At 37.9% G+C, this 20,164-nt stretch overlaps 1 protein-coding gene across 2 annotated transcripts in view; it reads right to left on the bottom strand.

Annotated features, from left to right (window-relative positions):
• Positions 1 to 822: 822 nt before the first annotated feature.
• Positions 823 to 20,164, bottom strand: part of LOC127621407 (uncharacterized) — a 75,290-nt gene continuing 55,948 nt past the window's right edge. The window contains exon 6 of one of the 2 annotated variants that reach the window (XM_052094979.1): positions 823 to 875. In XM_052094979.1, the coding sequence (XP_051950939.1) occupies positions 867 to 875 (9 nt within the window). In that variant the 3' untranslated portion in view covers positions 823 to 866. Of the gene's footprint in view, positions 876 to 18,129; positions 18,247 to 20,164 lie in introns of those variants that run through there. The other variant, XM_052094978.1, reaches the window with a different exon arrangement.

Below are 20,164 nucleotides of genomic sequence, written 5' to 3'. Positions count from 1 at the left end.
GACTGCCCATTCACCAAGATCCTCTGACTCTCACTGGTTCTCTCTCATCAAGACAACATCATCAAAGATCAACTGGAGCCTCAACAAATTGCATCAGGACAGTTTAATTCAAATGGGACATGCAAGTATCAAACTTAGTCTCATTATTTGATACATTAAGTATCCTTAACCCCTTTCTAAAAGGGCGTGTCAGAACTAATATGATGGTTTGCTCAGGCTGTTGATCTGCTGGACTTCAAACAATGCTATAACTTCTTGCCTTCCTGTATTCTGCTTCAGCCCTCTTTCCCTTGGTAAACTGTATGAATGTATGTATATGTATGTTAGAGTAGTTTAAATGTTTAGTCTAGTTAATAAAGTCTTGTTCATGTCACATGTAAAGTTGTCTGTGTCTCAAGCTCATATCTAAAGTCACTAATCATAGATTTTGACTACTTGCTCTTAATACTTAGTAAGAAAGACATTTCCCTTGCCCCGGAAATGTACATTTCTATTAATTAATTAATTAATAACCAAAATTGAGTGTTCACGGGATGAACCGAGTATTTGGTTGTAATGTTAATGTAGCTACATCAAGTTAACCCGATTAACTGATCCAAATATTCATAATCGATTATAACAAGTTATGATTGATTATTAATATTTCATAGAGCTGATTCGCTACCTAATGGTGGAAGAATATAGAGCTGATTCGCTACAAGTACCTGCTGTGTATTTGCAGAGTAGACCATGACACCCCAAGGGTTGGGGAGAGCATCGCTCTGCATGTTGAGGCACACGTTCTCACCGGGGACCTCAGGATTCGAGAACAGACTCTAGACACACCAACTCACACACTGCATAAACGCTGCTCTGGGCACAGCCGTTCATGATATCTAGAGACAGGAATGGGGAGAGAGAAAGAATTAAGTAGAGATTGAGGGATATATTTTTTTTTTTTAAATGTTGCACTTTGTTCAGTCTTTTGCTTTTGCAGTTTCAGTTAACTGAAGGACACATGCAGACCAGAACAGAAGACTTTAGAGCATTACATGGAGCACAATAGGAGATGTTTAACAGAATATCTAAGCTGTTCTTTTCTATACAATAAAAGTGTAGAGTTACTGGAGCTGAAACACTAAAAAAATGACATAAAAGCAGAATGAAACAAGTCCAAACATTCGGCCACACACTATTTTCCAAGATTTTTGAAGCAATACAATGGAATTGCTTGAGGTAGAGACCAAAATGTAAAAATATTTGTATTTCATTTGTAACATTCTCAGATAAAAAAAAATATTCTGCAGTATAGCTGCTAAAGTAAATGTACGTTGTTATAAAGGAGTTTTAACCAACAGTCATGCCACAGTCCAAATTTCTGAGATAAAATGTTCGCATCATTCTGATGGTTGATGTGAACATTAACTGAAACTCCTGACCCGTAGCTGTATGATTTTATACACTGCACTGCTGTCACACGATTGGCTGATTAGATAATCGCATGGATGATTGTTGGTGCAAGATGAGGCGCAGCAGCAGTGAGTGGCAGTTCTGTGGACAGAAATGACTTGTTGATGAGAGAGGTCAACAGAGAATGGCCACACTGATTAGAACTGACAAAGTCTACGGTAACTCAGATAACCGCACACTACAATTGTGGTGAGAAGTCATCACATTATAATCTAGCTGCAGCAAGCGCACGTACTCGAGGGATGAGCTTCTCCGTGACAGACTGTGTATCAGCCAGGTACAGTTTCGATCTCTCCCCCTTAGATCAGGACATTCGTGCAATTCATAGAAGAGGCGCTGACGCACAGATTAATGCCAGTTTTGGAATTTGTAGCTATTTACATGATCTGCTTTCATATTATTTGAACGTTAATAAAGCTATAATGCATTAAATATACAGTGCATCCAGAACGTATTGACAGTGCTTCCACATTTTGTTATGTTACAGCTTTATTCCAAAATGGATTAAAACAATACCCCATAATGACAACGTGAAAGAAGTTTGTTTGAAATCTTTGCAAATTTATTAAAAATAAAAAATGAATCACATGTACATAAGTATTCACAGCCTTTGCTCAATACTTTTTTGAAGCACCTTTGGCACCAATTACAGCCTTAAGTCTTTTTGAGTATGATATTACAAGCTTGGCACACCTATTTTTGGGCAGTTTCTCCCATTCTTCTTTGCAGGACCTCTCAAGCTCCATCAGGTTGGATGGGGAGTGTCGATGCACAGTCATTTTCAGATCTCTCCAGAGATGTTCAATCGGGTTCAAGTCTGGGCTCTGGATGGGCCACTCAAGGACATTCACAGAGTTGTCCCGTAGCCACTCCTTTGTTATCTTGGCTGTGTGCTTAGGGTCGTTGTCCTGTTGGAAGATGAACCTTCTCCCCAGTCTGAGGTCCAGAGCGCTCTGGATCAGGATTTTCATCAAGGATGTCTCTGTACATTGCTGCATTCATCTTTCCCTTGGTCCTGACTAGTCTCCCAGTTGCTGCCACTGAAAAACATCTCCACAGCATTATGCTCCCACCACCATGCTTCACTGTAGGGATGGTATTGGCCAGGTGATGAGCGGTGCCTGGTTTCCTCCAGACATGACGCTTGCCATTCAGTCCAAAGAGTTCAAGCTTGGTTTCATCAGACCAGATCATTTTGTTTCTCGTGGTCTGAGAGTCCTTCAGGTGCCTTTTGGCAAACTCCAGGCAGGCTGTCATGTGACTTTTACTAAGGAGTGGCTTCCGTCTGGCCACTCTACCATACAGGCCTGCTTGGTGGAGTGCTGCAGAGATGGTTGTTCTTCTGGAAGGTTCTCCTCTCTCCACAGAGAAATGCTGGAGCTCTGTCAGCATGGTTCTTGGTCACCTCCCTGACCCTTGTCAAGGCCCTTCATCGCTCAGTTTGGCCAGGCGACCAGCTCTAGGAAGAGTCCCGGTGGATCCAAACTTCTTCCATTTATGGATGATGGAGGCCACTGTGCTCAGTGGGACCTTCAATGTTTCAGAAATTTTTCTGTACCCTTCCCCAGAACTGTGCCTCGATAAAATCCTGTCTCGGAGGTCTACAGACAATTCCTTGGTTTGTGCTCTGACATGCACTGTTAACATTTATGCATTTACATTTACATTTATGCACTGTTAACTGTGGGACCTTATATAGACAGGTGTGTGCCTTTTAAATCATGTCCAATCAACTGAATTTACCACAGGTGGACTCCAATCAAGTTGTAGAAACATCTCAAGGATGATCAGTGGAAACAGGATGCACCTGAGCTCAATTTTGAGTGTTATGGCAAAGGCTGTGAATACTTATGTACATGTGATTCATTTTGTTTTTTATTTTTAATAAATTTGCAAAGATTTCAAACAAACTTCTTTCACGTTGTCATTATGGGGTACTGTTTTTAGAATTTTTAGGAAAATAATGAATTTAATTAATTTTGGAACATAACAAAATGTGGAAAAAGTGAAGCGCTGTGAATACTTTCCTGATGCACTGTAACTGCATTAAAGTTTTATGCCGGGGTGTTTCCTTTAAAGATGCTTGACATGCAAGTTTTTCTTAAGTGGAGGGGCAGCTCCAGGTCCTCTTATTCCACAATAAGACTGCTTCTGTATTTACTTATTTTGTATTTTTGCATTATAATTCCCTCATACTTTGCGATCTACATCACCTGAAACTATTTGGGAAGTTTAGAGTGCATCTAGACTGTGAGCTGTGTAATTCTTCCTCTCCTCAGTCTGGCACGAATTGCAGCGCTGCTCTCGCGCATCATCATTAGAGTTTAATGTTATCTCATTTTAAGTTAAATGAGATCAAACAACTATTCAACAATGAAAATTTTTATCGACACATTTTTATTGTCAATGTTGTCGATAATGTCAAAGTGTTCAGATATTTATGTCAAAGATGCCGTTACATGTCTTGAGGCCCCATATTTGAATGTATATGAATGGAAATTAGATCTGAAAGCTACGGTGGAGGGGAACATTTTATGGAGTGCTATAGAGCATGTACTGTATGGAGTATTTTTGTTACATCCTGCATGTCTATTTATGGTGTTTGCACTGTCTTGTGTTCTAGCTGTTCCGTTTCTCTTTCTGTGCAGCTGGGTTCTGGTTTGCCCACCTGTAAACTTGGAATTGGCGGATCAATCTGCAAGTGTTTTTTAAAAGGCTGTGTCACCACTAGACAGAGGGCTCGCTCCAGATTTGGGATTTGTGTCTAAGAGCTCCATGGATTCTCCCTCAAGGCAGCAGACCAAATGTGTTTTAGCATTAACACAGGGTTTAAAACTTTGATGTCTTGTGTGTTCTCTGCAACTGCTATTGAAAATTCATTTCGTAGGGGTGACCTGACATTTATTTTGCTGAGCCTATTTTGTGATATGTTTTGTGGTAGTGAGGAATGGCCTTTGTATTGTCATTTTCATTTGCTTTTAGGTTATTTATATTCTGAGTTTTGGTTGAGTTGTTTTTGTTTATTAGTTTGGCCTTTGGCCACCTTGAAGCCATTGCTTCACTTATTCCTATCTAAAACTTCTCTATAACCCTGTGTTATCTTCCTTTGGTCTGACTGCAGGGGCGGGAATCAAACAAAAACCTCTTATTATGCCCTTAGCCACTAGACGGAGAGTAATGGTTTATGGTGCTTTTATGATTCATTTTTGTCCTTTTTGGAGATCGAAAGCCTTATTAGTAACCAGCCACCTTCATAGTATGGCAAAGGGCAGCTTAGACATTTACCTAAATATCATAATTTGTGCTCTAAAGAAGTAAATCATACATGTTTGAAATTACATAATGGAAGGCTAATGACAGAATTGCCTTTTGGGCAAACTATTCCTTTAAATTTTAGCAAGTTATGCTATAAAAACAAATCTGACTTCACAAACCTGCTCACTAACAAGTTAGCTATTTTGTTAGATATCAGGTGTATGCAATGTTTTCCTGCAACTTTTCTGTCTAACTAAGTAGGCCACAATCAGAGAACAGGACACAGAGACCATTATTTGGCCTCTCCTTGAGTACTATTATAACATGATAAAAGAGACTGAGAACAAACTGCTCACACTGGATGAGAGATTGGACAGTGATTTCTTATTTGTGCTGGGCTGCCAAAAACACTTTACAGAATGAAACGTCAGCTGTCATTATAATCACATGGAGAATATAAACATCTCACTTTTTATCTCACAATATCTACACACGTGCACATACACACACAACCTAAGCATAGAGAGTGAAATAAAATAAAGATGACTGATAAAATGAGAAAAAGAAAAGGAGGTAGAACTGAGCTACCCCGGGGCTAAGCTACAATCCCTTGGGATCAGGCATTAAAGCCAATCAATAAATGAGCTGGTCAGGTTCAGCTCACCGTAATTAATCATGATAGAAAAAGAGCGAGGGGGAGAAGGAATTATTCACCCCTCCTCTCTCTCCTTCACTCCCACCTCCCTCTAGTCTCTCTCTCTCTCTCTCTCTCTCTCTCTCTCTCTCTCTCTCTCTCTCTCTCTCTCTCATCGGGTTTGATGTATCTGACCAGTGATATATAGGCTGTATGGTAAATACTATCCACTTCAGCAAAGAGCATTAATACAAGAGCTTTATCTCTCTCACAGAGATGTATTTCACACTTCACAGGATGAGAGGCTGGGAAAGAGAGAGAGTGAGAGATTTACTATAGCCTTTACTAATAGGAACAACAGTCCTAATGTTTCTCAGTCCTGCTATGGTATTTCAGACCCAAATACAAGAGCGAAAAATACATTACATTTTGATTCTCCAAAAGATATCTTCTAATCAGGGAGAGCTCTATGATTTCCATTGACAGCCATAAACAAGTATACAGTACATAACCACAGTCCAAACAAAGCAGAGAAAATACAACCATTTAAAACATCCATCCATCCATCCATCCATCTTCAACCGCTTATCCGAAGTCGGGTCGTGGGGGCAGCTGCTCCAGCAGGGGGCCCCAAACTTCCCTATCCTGAGCCACATTAACCAGCTCTGACTGGGCGACCCCGAGGCGTTCCCAGGCCAGTGTGGAGATGTAATCTCTCCACCTAGTCCTGGGTCTTCCCGAGGCCTCCTCCCAGCTGGGCGTGCCTGAAACACCTCCCTAGGGTGGCGGCCAGGGGCATCCTTACCAGATGCCCAAACCACCTCAACTGACTCCTTTCAGCGCAAAGGAGCAGCGGCTCTACTCCGAGCTCCTCACGGATGACTGAGCTCCTCACCCTATCTCTAAGGGAGAAGCCCGCCACCCTTCTGAGGAAGCCCATTTCGGCCGCTTGTACTTCGTGACCTAGTTCTTTCGGTCATGACCCAACCTTCATGACCATAGGTGAGGGTAGGAACAAAAATTGACCAGTAGATCGAGAGCTTTGCCTTTCGGCTCAGCTCTCTTTTCAGTGACTAACGGTGCGATAGAGCGAGTGCAATACCGCCCCTGCTGCCCCGACTCTCCGGCCAACCTCCCGCTCCATTGTCCCCTCACTCGTGAACAAGACCCCGAGGTACTTGAACTCCTTCACTTGGGGCAAAACCTCATTTCCTACCTGGAGTACGCACTCCATCGGTTTCCTGCTGAGAACCATGGCCTCAGATTTAGAGGTACCATTTAAAACATAAATATTTGAAATCCCTTGAAACTATTTAAAGGAGAAGTCATTTCTGTGCTGCAAGTGGTATCAAATAGAATTTCAAAATCAAAGCTTTAACCTGGTTTCCTGAACACTACTTCAATCTGCCACAGGTTGGCCAAACCATTTATTGGTTGAGCCAATGTTATTATGTTGGCCTGGTCTACAATTTCCAGAAGTAAGGGTGCAAAGGTTGTTATTAGTGTGCCGGGAAACTTTTAATGAGTTACTGTATATCTTTGAAATAATCAGTACTTATTACATTTGGATGGACAGAAATTCTCATTACAATAATCAAATTCTCATAACATTATCATCAAGTTTCTGTACAAATGTTCGATAAAACTGCTCCACCATTATTTGAATTAGATACTTTCAGATGAACCCAAAGCAACCTGTGAATTGTCAACATGATCACACAGAAAATCAGTTGCTTCAGAATTTTCATGTACCCTAAAATTAACCTCATTCAGACAAAGCGCCATCCCACATCAGACATTTGTACAGCATCTACGTACAGTATACAGTAAATAAAGCATTGTTACATGAAATACTTTCTTTCCAATAGCGAGCTATTCATAAAGGTGTAGCACTGCACCACTTTTCAACTAAGAAGACCATTTCTCCAAATCCTTACATAATCCTTTGAACAGTTCAGATGTTTTAACTGAAGTTCCTTAGCTTTTGTTTAAACTGAATAGGTCTAAAGTTGGAAATAATCATTCCTACATAATTTACCCCCATTTCTTCTTGTCAGATCCCAAGCTACCTTCTCACTGGAGTCAACACAATTTCATTTTGGAGCGTTTCCTATTCCGAAAGAGAATGTATTACAATCAATCACACCTTTATCAGATACACAGCAATAGAGAACACAAAAGCCATATACTTCAAAAGCACAATAGTCCATTTACTGATGAAATACCCATAACTCATAGGTGTAAAAATAATCGAAGGTATTGCCTCACTGCTCTGAACAACCTGCAGCAAGACTCAACAGACATAAGCCTTAAGTAACTAGTGAAAACCGACAATCAAGTAACTCTTTAAAACTGTAGAAAACTCTAATCTTCCCAGAAAGTAACAAAGAATTGACATGGCACCCAAGTCAGTAATGATCACTAACATACAGCAACGCCCTTACAATAACTCAAAGCAGTGCTGAATCTTCCCACTGCCAACTCTAAGAACACATTGATGCTGCTGGTTTTGGTAACAAGCAGAGCTATTAAAGTGGCTGGTGGTGTGGAGGAAGGAGTGAGGCTCTGGGCAGGGGTGCAAGGCTGCCATGAGCTGCAGCCCAGTGTGAAGAACCGTCAGCGGGTGAGCGCTATGCTACATTGGGGCTGCCAGCAGGACTGATGGGAAGGGGATGAACAGGCCGAATAATAATAAAGTATCCATCCTTAAGTCCTCATGAAGCAAAAACCCAGTCAGTACGGTGCTGGAAGCACACAAGGACCAATTTTAAAAAGACTGAATAAACCATCTAAGAAGAATCTAGAATTGTTCTTGAAGTTCTAGACTTCAAGTTCTGCACAAACATTTTCATTTACTGAGCTTAAATACCAAACAAAAGATTTAATTAGACTGTCTTTGTATTTTAATCATGTGTAGAAAATTCAAGGATCTGGTATAAGGCCTGAAACTAATCAATTGCATAGACACAAATGTTTCTAGCTCCAGCTCAAGTTCTTTGTTGTCGGGTTGTAAAACATATCTGAAGTATCATTAATTTTGCATCATTCATACATAGTTATAAATGTTTCATTTATAATTACTTGTTGCATTTTCAGCATTGCCACAAGGTGTCCTAAAGCAGACATTAGCATAACTGTCTCCTCCAACAGTGGAAAGAAATCCTTGTCTTACTAAGCATTTTTGTCTTGTTTTCCAGTTCAAATAAATAAAACATTCTTAAAGAAATATTCTGGTTTCAATACATATTAAGCTCAAATCGACAATGTTGATTGCAACAAAAAGTTATTTTGACTTGTCAAAAAAAAAAAGCAGAATTCGAGGTTACAGTGTGGCACTTAAAATGAAAGTGAATGGGGCCAAGTTTGGCAATGTTTATAGGCAGAAATGTGAAGCTTATAATTTTATAAAAGCCTTCTGCTTAAACTTGTGTATTATTTGAGCTGTAAAGTTGTTTAAATCATAATATTTCAGTCTACAGCGTTGCGCCTTCATGGCAACGAAGTTGTAAAATTGGATATAGCTTTTCACAGAAAAGGTTAGTAAGTTTTTTTTTCTTGTTTTATGCATAAACCCAGTTAAATTTTGTAGATTTCTCTAAAAAAAAAGACTTAATATCTTATTCTATTCTGCGTCAAGCTATTTTTTTGTTTTCAGGATGTCAAGATATTTTTACAGTATAATAAGACAAAAATATTAATTATGATTAAAATTACTATTTCAGGCCCACTAATGTCATGGTGAAGCAAAGACAATCTTGCAGAGTCTATATCAACAGAAGGGCGCTAATTTGCAATGCGTGGGCCAAGCAATCAAGCCTGCATTTGAATATTTGGGTAAAGTATGTTTCTTGTTTAAGCGTTAGATTAATGGGATCCCTATATTTCCCAAAACAAAATATGAAACCAAAGCATGTTTAAACATCTACCCAAATATGTGCAAGTCTCAAACTGAGCATGTTAAGGCATTTGTTTCATTCAGCATATTTTAAGTAACATTTGTCATAATAATTTATATGGTGTCAGGCAGATCTGTTGTTCTAAAGAGGGGTAGAATGAAGACACCTTGAGACATAAGACAGACTTTATCAGTGATGTCAAATGATATGCATATAGTATATGCTTTACTTGTTGATTATCACATTGCTAAAATTCCACATGGCTTATATTTCATGTCTGAATATTACAGTGAGATACATATGAAGACTTTGATGCGTAATTTTAAACAATACTACAGAGAGTATCTCAAAGACAGAGCATCAAAGACAAATCAAATCAAAGCACCCACAGATGAGATTCACTGTAGTTCATAACTAAGAGGAATTCCACATCAAAAGTATGAGCAGCAACTATATCAAGGCAATATCTGAAGAACATAAATGTTAATTCGAAAATAAAGAGCAAATAAACTATACTTTACCACATATGAGTGTGAAATAGGGAGAAACAAGAAATTGCTAGCGGCAGAAATTAAGCTCTATTAGTTTATACACAGAGTGATGAATTAGAAAGTTAACAGTTCAAACAGTAAATTAAGACAGGAGACACAATTCATCATAAGAAAGTGATTGTGTACAGTCCTTACAGAAAAGTATTGAAGTGTATCATCCAATCAAGGTGAAAGATCAAACGTCTTTTACAGATGGCTGCCGGCTACTTCACAGCCGTCAGACAGCCAAAGATCCATAAATCATAAGGCAGGATATCAGAGATGAAATGGTGGATTTTAGAAATCCAAAACCTATAATATAAGTGAGATCCATGCAGCACTGGAGTACTGAGAAGACACAATAATGATTGTGTCAAGGAAGATTGAATTACAAAAAGTAAAACCACTTTACACACAATTAAAGTGTGTCTGACAGATCATTCAGTTCTAAAGATTCTTAATGATTTTTGTTCATTATTTACATGAAGATATTTTCTGTCTAGTTAATGTCTCAAATAGCCCAAGGTTAAATATGAATATAAAGTCAGTCGTTTCCAAATTGTTGCAGTCAAGGAACTCCTTTGCCACCTTTACGCAGCCCTTTACAACATAGACAGCAGCATATTTATGAATGAAATAATGTTCTAAGACATTTGGCTGCCTTTTTTCTCATAGATTATTCAGCCATGTGGCGAGTGGAAGGGACAAGGTGATGCATTGTTGGCTGTCAGTGTCATCATGGTGAAAAGCTGATGCCAAGCCTAGCCTTTTGCTCAGCAATTTTTCTGGTCACAAACGCAGAACTGTCTTGCGTCTTTGTTTAAAAGCTCATTGAAAATAGAGAAGAGGTAGGACATAGTGTCTCACCAGGTGGCCAGGCCAAGGAATCTCAATTTAAAAAATTAGAAGAGAGATGTTTTAAGGAACTCTTAACTGTTATCCTCTTTGACCACATACTGTTTTCAGTCAACATAAAATGGCCTTTTCAACCCATTTTACTCCAGTAATGTGGCCTATCGCACACCAAACAAGAAACATATATGAGCAGGAACTGGTGTTCCACACCAGAACTTAGTCAGGTTACACACCATTTTTTAGTTTTCAAGATTGAAAACAAGGCTGTGAAGGATAGAGAGTCAATCCATTCAATATGACATGCTTCACTGCCTGACCAAAAAAAAAAGTTGCTGTTTGGATTTAAATAAGCAGATATTTAAGAGCCTATGATTGGATCATTATTGCAGTGATTAATATGTTTCAGCAGGCAACACTTGTTTAACCCTAACTGATGCAGTGTGTAGCTTCTAATTTCTTAAACAACCATGTTTGGAAAACATATACCATGGTCGTGGAAAAGATGTTATTTAAATTATTGGCAAAAAAAAAACAACTAATGAGATTGCTGAAATCACTGGAATTGGGTTAAGATTTGTCCAACACATTATTGAAACCTGGAATAGTGGTTTCACAGAAGAAATCTGGTCTGAAAAAATATTGAATAATCATGATCGGAGATCAGTAAAACACTTTGACAAAAAAAATTGACAGTAGAACTCATGGCTATGTTTAATAGTGAAAGTAAGAGTATTTCCACATGCCCTAAACAGCTGTGTGGCCACAAGAACTTGTTAGTGAAGCTAATTGGAAAAAAAAGACTTACATTTGCAAGGGAGCATAAAGATTGGACTGTGGAGCAATGGAAAAAGGTAATGTGGTCTGATTCCAAAGCAATGGGCATGTCATGGTTAGAAGGGAAGTGCATGAAGCGATGCACCTATCATGCATAGTGCCACAGTACAGTACTGTAGGCAGTGTTATGATCTGGGGTTGCTTCAATTGGTCAGACAGTGTATCTACTGTAAATGTTAAACATCGTGTCTAATTATCACAACCCATTTTATCCAGAGTTTTCTGTCTTTCTGTGAATTTAACTGGCATGACACATTCTTAAGTTTGATTAGTTGAACCATCGATACCAATAAACAGTACAACCCTTTGAACAGACTTTGCTTCTATCCCTCACACTCTCTTTTTCAATCGTGAAAAAATAAATATGGGGTCTACCTTGACAAAGGTCTATGGACCAACACAGCGTTGTGATTTCTGCATGACAGGTGGTTCGAGGATATTAAAGGAAAAAAGTCTTTGTGACCTCTTCGAACTTTCTTCGTGAAGTTGTTTTAGAGGTCGTTCAAGTCATTACATTTAGATAAAAAATTACAATGACAGAAAAAGAGTTTAAGTCACCCCAAATACAATGGCAAGATTTGAAGATTTACATAATATGCCATTGTGTCACAGTACTAAATGCACTTCACTGTGTTTTTTGGTCAATTGCTTTCTTTTAATTATGGTTAAGAATGTGCTTTTAAAGTCTTAACACTAAATAAGCATCACTTATGTGAAATACGTTTATGAAAAAGCTGATTTTATACCCTTTCCTTTCTCTTTGCTTTTGCAGACTAAATACTGTGAGATTACTCAGTGTCTCTGCACCCAACAGATGAAAAGTGGAGAGCTAAATTCTTCAGTTTAAGGACCTGAAAATGAGGTCTGAAGTCTGGAGAGAGGTGGCAAAAGGAAGACAGACAGAAGGAGAGAGGGATAGTGGAGGATAAAGACTGAAAGATAAGGCAATAGAGAAAACCAATGTGATTGAGAGAAATAGTACGTAAAATCTCAGGTGGAATACCCAGGATGTGCCTGGCAGGGAGGCCACCAGAGAAGTTGGAGGCTGGTATTCTTTAGCTTAACTCGACTTATCTTTCACCCGAGAGCACTTCCCAGGAGAATTGCCCAACCCAGCACACACACACACCCAGAATAATGTGCTTAGATTAATGCACACAGGAAAGGTTTGAAAAGTGTGGCTCTCTGGGACAGAGCGAACTCCCAGCAGGCTAGAAACAAGGTTTATGAACTTCTCTGTGGGAGAAATTGACATTCATACTAATTAGTCTACCATTGTTTCTCTGTTCCCACTCTCCCATGCAAACCCCTGGGGTAGCATGACCTCTCTGTTCTGCTAAAAATAGCCCCAGAATGCAGAAGACACAAGCTCACTTATTGTGTGATTTTTGATTAACATTTAATTAACATTTGTGTAACATTTCCAACAAATAGAAAAATACAAATGAAAGAAAAATGTATAAATAATCTTTACTGCTCTGATTGGAGCTGCAATTGTCTTTTTATCGCACAACTATGAGAGCTCAGGCAGATTGCTAGGAAATCTGGCCTTAATGAGGGACAGAATGAACAGAGTGGACAAGTAAAGAGAGTGTGTTAGAGGAGAAACTGAGAGCAAGAGAGAGTTTATACAAATCTAGAATCTATATTCATGAAAAAAAAAACACATAACTTATAAAAAACAACCAGCAACCCTATAAAAATGCAGAAATGCTGTTTGTTTTGCCACAGATGTGAGGCTGCATGGGTAAATGTTGTGTAAAAGCTCAACAGCACTGCATAATTTACAAGGATGAGGATGAAGTTGTGCATGCAGGATGTTGGCCACAATTTACTCAACACAAAATTTAAGTGAAATAGAGCTTTATCCATCATTGACTTTGCTCTCAGTCTCGAGTTGGGCGCCGACACGGAGGCCACACTTGCTAACAGGAGAAGTATCTTTTTCTGTGAACCACGGAGGCCAGAATTTAATCAGTACAGCTCAGCAGTGAATATAAATCATGCTACTTACCAAAGCATGTAGAAGTGCTGTTGTAAAAGAGCTGGATGTCAGGGGTAAATCAATCGAAGAGGCTCCATTGATTTCTGCTCCAATAGCTTTGGTGTTAGCTCTCTCTCTCTCTCTCTCTCCAATAGATAAAAGAGTGTTGGTTAAGCTCTTCATCAAGCATTGTTTCATATGGAATATAAGCTTACCAGCAGCAAGTATTACAGAGCCTCACACATGACATGCGGGAAAAATTATATTTTGTGGCCATGAATTAATAATTAAATCCCATGACTTACGTAAGAACATTTTATTAATTTGTGCCTTCATTTTAGTTAACTCGTGGCCATCATTTAATAATTTGTGCCCTCGTTTTAGTTCAATCATTGCCATGTTTTACTAATTCGTACCCTTGTTTTAGTTAAACGTGACCAGTTTGTTCATTAATGTATTTCTCTTGCTCTTCCCTTGTGAAACATACTACTTCACCGTTACAACCAACTCCCCTTTGAAGCCATTGCCAAATGCTCTTGATTGGAAAATTAATTAACCGTATTATCAGTTTGCTAAACAGTTTGTGAAACAGATTTAATCCTGATTGGTCGAGCACTATCCTTGTTCATATTGTGCACAATCTAAACTCAGGATCGCAGCACCATCAATTGTTTGTGTAAGCGTGTCACAAACCGCTTCTATTGCATTCGTTACTATACAATAATCTGACCGGCTTCGCTCACCTTTCCTCCGGGCCTCAGAATAGAGCCCCTTTTCTCACCGACATGAAAGCCGATGTAACCCAAATTATCTACTGGCTGCAGGACAATTGCGGGGAAGTCTCAGGTTCATACTCTGTTATCCATGAGCCACTGCTAGCGGCAGACCGGCAACAAATCCCCACATCACCCAGGAGCAGACCTGTCCCTCAGCATCACGCAATACTTTCTTACATTACTGCGGCTTAACTGACAGAGGCTGATCCACAAACATTAAAGGCAGCATTTCAGACCGAACACGGATATTGTTAAAGCTGCCGCATTGGAAAATTGGTGTTGACAGACCAACATTAGGAGCTATCTGTGCAGGAAATCGGTTGTCAGTCCTGTACGGCAACAACTGAAGCGGAGATAGAAAGAGAGTATATGAGAATTTCTGGTAAACAACGAGGAAAAAAAACAGCCAGCACAAAATGAAATTAATGCTTCGCATGTCAAACAGCTGACGATCTTGATGACGAGAATTCCAGAAACAGCTTCTAAATATAAGTCAGTCAAGTGCAGGAAAATGTGATCAGGGTAATGCAGAAAGACAGATTAAGAAGATGGTGTTTTAAGGTCAGATGTTTGAGGGATTGAGGTTTGCTGTGCTCAAGATTTAGTACAAAAACTCTCTTTGTGCTGAGTCAAACCGGATCATGCCAAGTGAGCAGTTCATATTTCTCTCACTCTCTCGCTGCCTGTCTCACCCATAATCAATCTTTCTCCTCTCCCTCTCCCTCCCTTTCAATTAATGTACACTACACTATAGTTTCTCAGGATATGTTCGAAAAAGTACTTTTACTACTGCAGTAGTATAATAAATGTATACTGTGCACAGTACACAACTTTTCTGTAAGCACAGAATACCTGTATGACATAATACTGCATAAAATAAGTAGTGCATACTGTAGTGTGGAATATTGTATCTCACAATGTAAAGTGACCTTCCATTTCCTGTGTGATGAATGCAATAGAAGTAATTTCTGTTGTTATTTTTTAACATCTCTTTCTTGAATCATTATTTGATCAGACTGCCAAATGACAGTTTTACACAAAATTGGATAAAAAAAAAACATAATAACTACGGCTGTCATTCGATTATCAAATTAATTACATGCCGTTAATCGAATTAATAGCAATTAATTAGAAAGGCCTCCAATGAAAGATAATTCAATATCACTAATACATAATAATTCAAATAATTATAAATATAATATATAGGCTTATAATAAATATAATAATTCAGATTGAAATATATTGCATTATTGTGGAAGACAACACAAAATGTGACTTAAGTCAATATATTGATTGTTTTATTCCCATATCATTGAACATAAGCCTACAGTCGAAAACAATCCATTTTGCAATGAGTTGGTCAATCTTTCCTGTTCTCACAAGATATGTTCTTGCATTCTTGCATATTCAGAATGCTTTCTGGGTGTCTGGTTTTCAGAGTCATAAGCCATAAGTTGCTGAAATTTAGAATTGAGTACTTCTAAATCATGTATTGAGACACAGTGGCGGACTGTGCATTTAAAGTATTGGCCTTCAGTGTGATTCATGGCATTAAGAAAGCACAGTTTCACAATTAATAAGACTCCCTATGCCTTTGGGCATCATAAATTATGTCGCAGCTAACAAATAATACCAATTGACATTTTAAAAACACGTCCACGCACGAAAGCCAGAACTTGAAATGACACTTAATGCTCAAGCAAGCCTAATTTTAACTGCAGAATGACTGTTTGTGAAATGAACGTCTCCAGAACAGACATTCAAAAATCATAATACCTGGAATAATCTATCTAATAATACTTGTGATTTAAATGTTTCTTGTAATAAATGTCATTTCTTCAGGGTACATGGTTATGCTGCATTCCATTCAAGTTGGATGTGGGATATTCCTACTTAATATCTCCGACCATAAATGCATTCCATTCCCCAATGTTCGAAACGGCAATGCTCCCGTTAGCTTAGCAGGAGCTTGACACTCATTAGAGATGTCTCCTAGCAACCCAACTGAAAAACAATGCTGCAGCGCTAGCATTTGTGCTTCAGGTGTACGATTATCAAAAAAGATTACAAAGTTTTATACACCTGTTTCTGCAGGCATTTGTTAAACAAGCTTTAAAATCATGTAATGTGGAAATAAACTCATTTATTGATATTACTTAATGTTTATCACTTACTCTGTATATCTCCCTGAGTGTCGACATGTTTGTGTGACATCATGCCCCTTTGAGAATTACTGCACAAGCCTACAAGTTGTAATTCTGACTTCAAGATGCATTCCATTGCACTTTTCCAAATAGGAAGTTGTAAAATCCGACTTTCCGAATTGAATGGAACGCAGCACTACTTTTCAAAACTTGATCCAACACTGAATGCTCCAGCAGCCTAATTTAATAAATTAAGCAATCACATGGTCATGCAGAACATCTCGTGTTTGTAAATCCATAAGGATTTACAGTGATAGTGGAAGAGATGACAGCAGACTCATCAGACAGCTTGATCTTATGCTTTTTGTTCTTGAATTACGTACACCACTTAAAGTGTGATTGCGTCACTCAAGGCCAGCTAGAAGGCCTCAACCGGGACATATCCTAAATATAACACCCACCAAAATCAAATAAATCAATCTTATTGGCTGATGAATGTGACAATCTGGCTTTAGTTGCTCATTCATTTGCACTGTTGAGGGATTCTGAAGGAATTCTGAAGGCCTGACGGGGTGGAGCTCAGACTCACGCACTGCTTCGGGCATGTGATTTGTGAAACAATTGTCACACTTTGCTTGTAAGCATCAAGGAATAAATTCTGACTGGATAAACTTTTTCGTTTTTCTCTATTTGTTTGTAGCAATTTAGAGTGGAAAGCAATTAAAAATACATAGGCAAAAAGCAGACCTGAGACAGGCCCTGAGAATTTTCCACTGTTGAGACCCTACATTTTGTCAAGAACGCGTTCTGTGTGACCGGCTATCATTCTGCGCTGCTTGTGAGAATTTATGGGCTGCATGGACCACCACTTGTTGACGAGGCTCAGAAAAAAACACAAAGTAACGTACTTCAAGCTTTAATTGCTCCGATGGTAGGAAAATCTGTATTTTTATTACTGAATTTACATACGGTCTTGGGGTATGATTAATTGCATTCATTTGTTTATTTATTTTTTTCACTAAATTAACACATTAAATCAACAGCCCTATTAATAACCTTTTTTTTTTTCAAGATAATAACTTGATGGCACTCATTGAATTAAACATGCAATGTGATGAGGTCATGTGATAATCATAGTGAGGTCAACAATGTAGCATACTAATATTTGAAATGAGTTTCATGGAATAGTGACTACTGTTTCAATGACCATTTTTTTGTTTTTTGTTTTTTGTTTTTCAAATAGTTGGTAGTAGCCTATACAATGTATACTGTGCAGTATTCAGTATGTAATAAGCTAGTATCAGTGACACAGCCTCAGTGTCTGTCTCTAGCAAGGGAGTTTCACAAGGCTGTGCAAGTTTATATTGCACTATAATATACATTCCAACTTTCTCTTTCTGCTTGTCAAGAAGTCATTCACACTGTCTTTTTACTCTGATCCTGTTCCTTCAACTCTTTTATTCTCTGTCACTCTTTCTTTCTCTCTCCAATAACTTGAAGTCTGGGCCTGTCAGACTGAGTTTTGGCATTCTTGAGAACGTCCTTTGAAAAGTGTAGCATTCCAGTCTGTTTGCTGTCGCTTTGCTAATTAGTCACCAGCTTTACATCCCTTCATTTAGCAAAGCTATCAGACCATATTTAGAGTAATCAGAGAGAAGTGAGGTGCATTGAATAGAGGTCTACTCTATAGTACACAGTTTGGGTGAAACCCAGCTCTCTCCTTCTCAAACAACCCTGTTTATGAGCTACACAGCTCCATCTACAGGTGAAAAGGCACCTATATGACCTGTAGCGTTTCATGACTTCAGAAGGAAAATTTAATCAGCATTAAGGCCATCATGATCCATTAATGGGGAATCAAAATGTATCCATGAAGAAAAGCAGCACACCTATAGAATGCAGAGATAGGAGAGAGAGAGAGAGAGAGAGAGAGAGAGAGAGCACATCAAATGCATCATAAAATGTATTTTAATGTTGTCATGTTTTTATGTATTATCATTCACAAATGTAATTTTAAGTTTCAAAATTTTAAGTAAATTAAAAAGAAAATATTTTCAAGATCTACAGAACTCAAAACTTCTTTAAGAAATAAATAAATAATATATGTAATTAATATATATATATATATATATATATATATATATATATATATATATATATATATATATATATATATATTGATTATAAATATTGATTATAATTTATAAACATATACATATTACATTCATATTTATGTATAACATGTACAGATAATATGTATAACACATTTAAATCAGAATTAGCATAAATTGTCATAAATAAAATGAATGGCACTGTTAACTCTTAATATTAACAGTGCTATGTAAGGGAAAATATACAGTCAGATGGTCATCATCTCAAAATCAGCCCTGGAAGCTTGCTATACCTTATCCCACATAATACATGGCTACTTAAAAAAAACCTAAACAAATAAATAAAAGTAAGTTAAATACTGAGTAGAAATTCTGTTATTACAAGAAAAGAATGAGAATGCATATTGATATGACACAGTTATGCAGGAAATTGGTTGCCTGGGATAGCGACCGATCATACAGTTTAGCTGTCATTATATAAAAATATTTGACCGAAGAATCCAATGATTGACCAATCAGAATCAAGTATTCCACGACAATCTACAGGAGGTTTCGGAATTTTACGAGTGGACTGGTGTTTCAGTGGAGAGAAACACCAGTGTTCTCAACCAATTAGTTGCTAAAATGTAAAGAAAAATATATATCTCTGTCTGTAACTCTAGTTCAAGTCAGGCCGTTCTATCTTCATGAGGTCGTGTCTCGCCCCACCTTTATTAGTCACTATGATTACTTTCTAGACACCTTCCTTCAACATGTTCTATAAATACACCAAAAAAACAATTACTCCATCCCTCTCTGTCTATCTCGCTCTCTCCTCCTGTCTGTCTTCCCTCTCTCACTCACACTAACCATCTCATACGTCATTAGAAATTTACACACACACTCAATTTTCCTTTTTTATCTGAGGCTCAGCCCAGTTTGAGACTGCAGTTCCTGTGAGGTGATACTTGTCCAACACTTCTGCCTGTCTCTCCAAACCAGGAGCTCAGACAGCTTGTGAAAATCACAGTTTCCCAAAAAAAACTTGCTTCGCACTTGCCTATAATTGTGAAAATGTTCATCTACGATTTGAAAGTTGTTCTGAAATCACGAAGAGCTTCTCCGTTCCAATTAAGCCTGGGCTTAAAAAAATTACATGTTTTCACATTTTCTGTCAGCAAGTAAGATAGGGAGATATCATGAATATTCACATTTATTTTCCTGGCGATATAAATTTAAGCAACATTGTGAATTTCACTGTAATTTGTTATACTTTTAAATTGGCCATTAAGTTTCCAAAGACCATGTCATTATAATAGTTTTGCGATCCCCTCTTGTCTTGTCTCGTGAGTATGTTTTAATAGCAATTAAAATGTCAATAGTTCTATGGTATTAATGGTAAGCTCTATTCATATCAGTTTCAAACTGACTGTTATGATACAATCATTCAATAATTTAATTAAAATATGTATTTGCATCACTTAAAAACATCCACGTAATTCCGTAATTCTTAATTTTAAACAGGCTTGAAAAAATTTAATTATTGATTTAAAGTAGTTTATTATTAGAGCAGAAACAATATATTTTAATTATGTTGCACAATATTCAGATACACGCAAATATATAGGTAGTTAGGGAGACCTACTTGATTGCTTCATTTGCAGTATGTCATAGGAGTGGATGGTAGCTCCAGAACCCATTTGCTATGATTTGTTTG

Source organism: Xyrauchen texanus, chromosome 27 (genome assembly GCF_025860055.1).
Source record: "Xyrauchen texanus isolate HMW12.3.18 chromosome 27, RBS_HiC_50CHRs, whole genome shotgun sequence".
Classification (NCBI taxonomy): domain Eukaryota; kingdom Metazoa; phylum Chordata; class Actinopteri; order Cypriniformes; family Catostomidae; genus Xyrauchen; species Xyrauchen texanus.
This window is presented reverse-complemented; position numbering and strand designations above follow the sequence as displayed.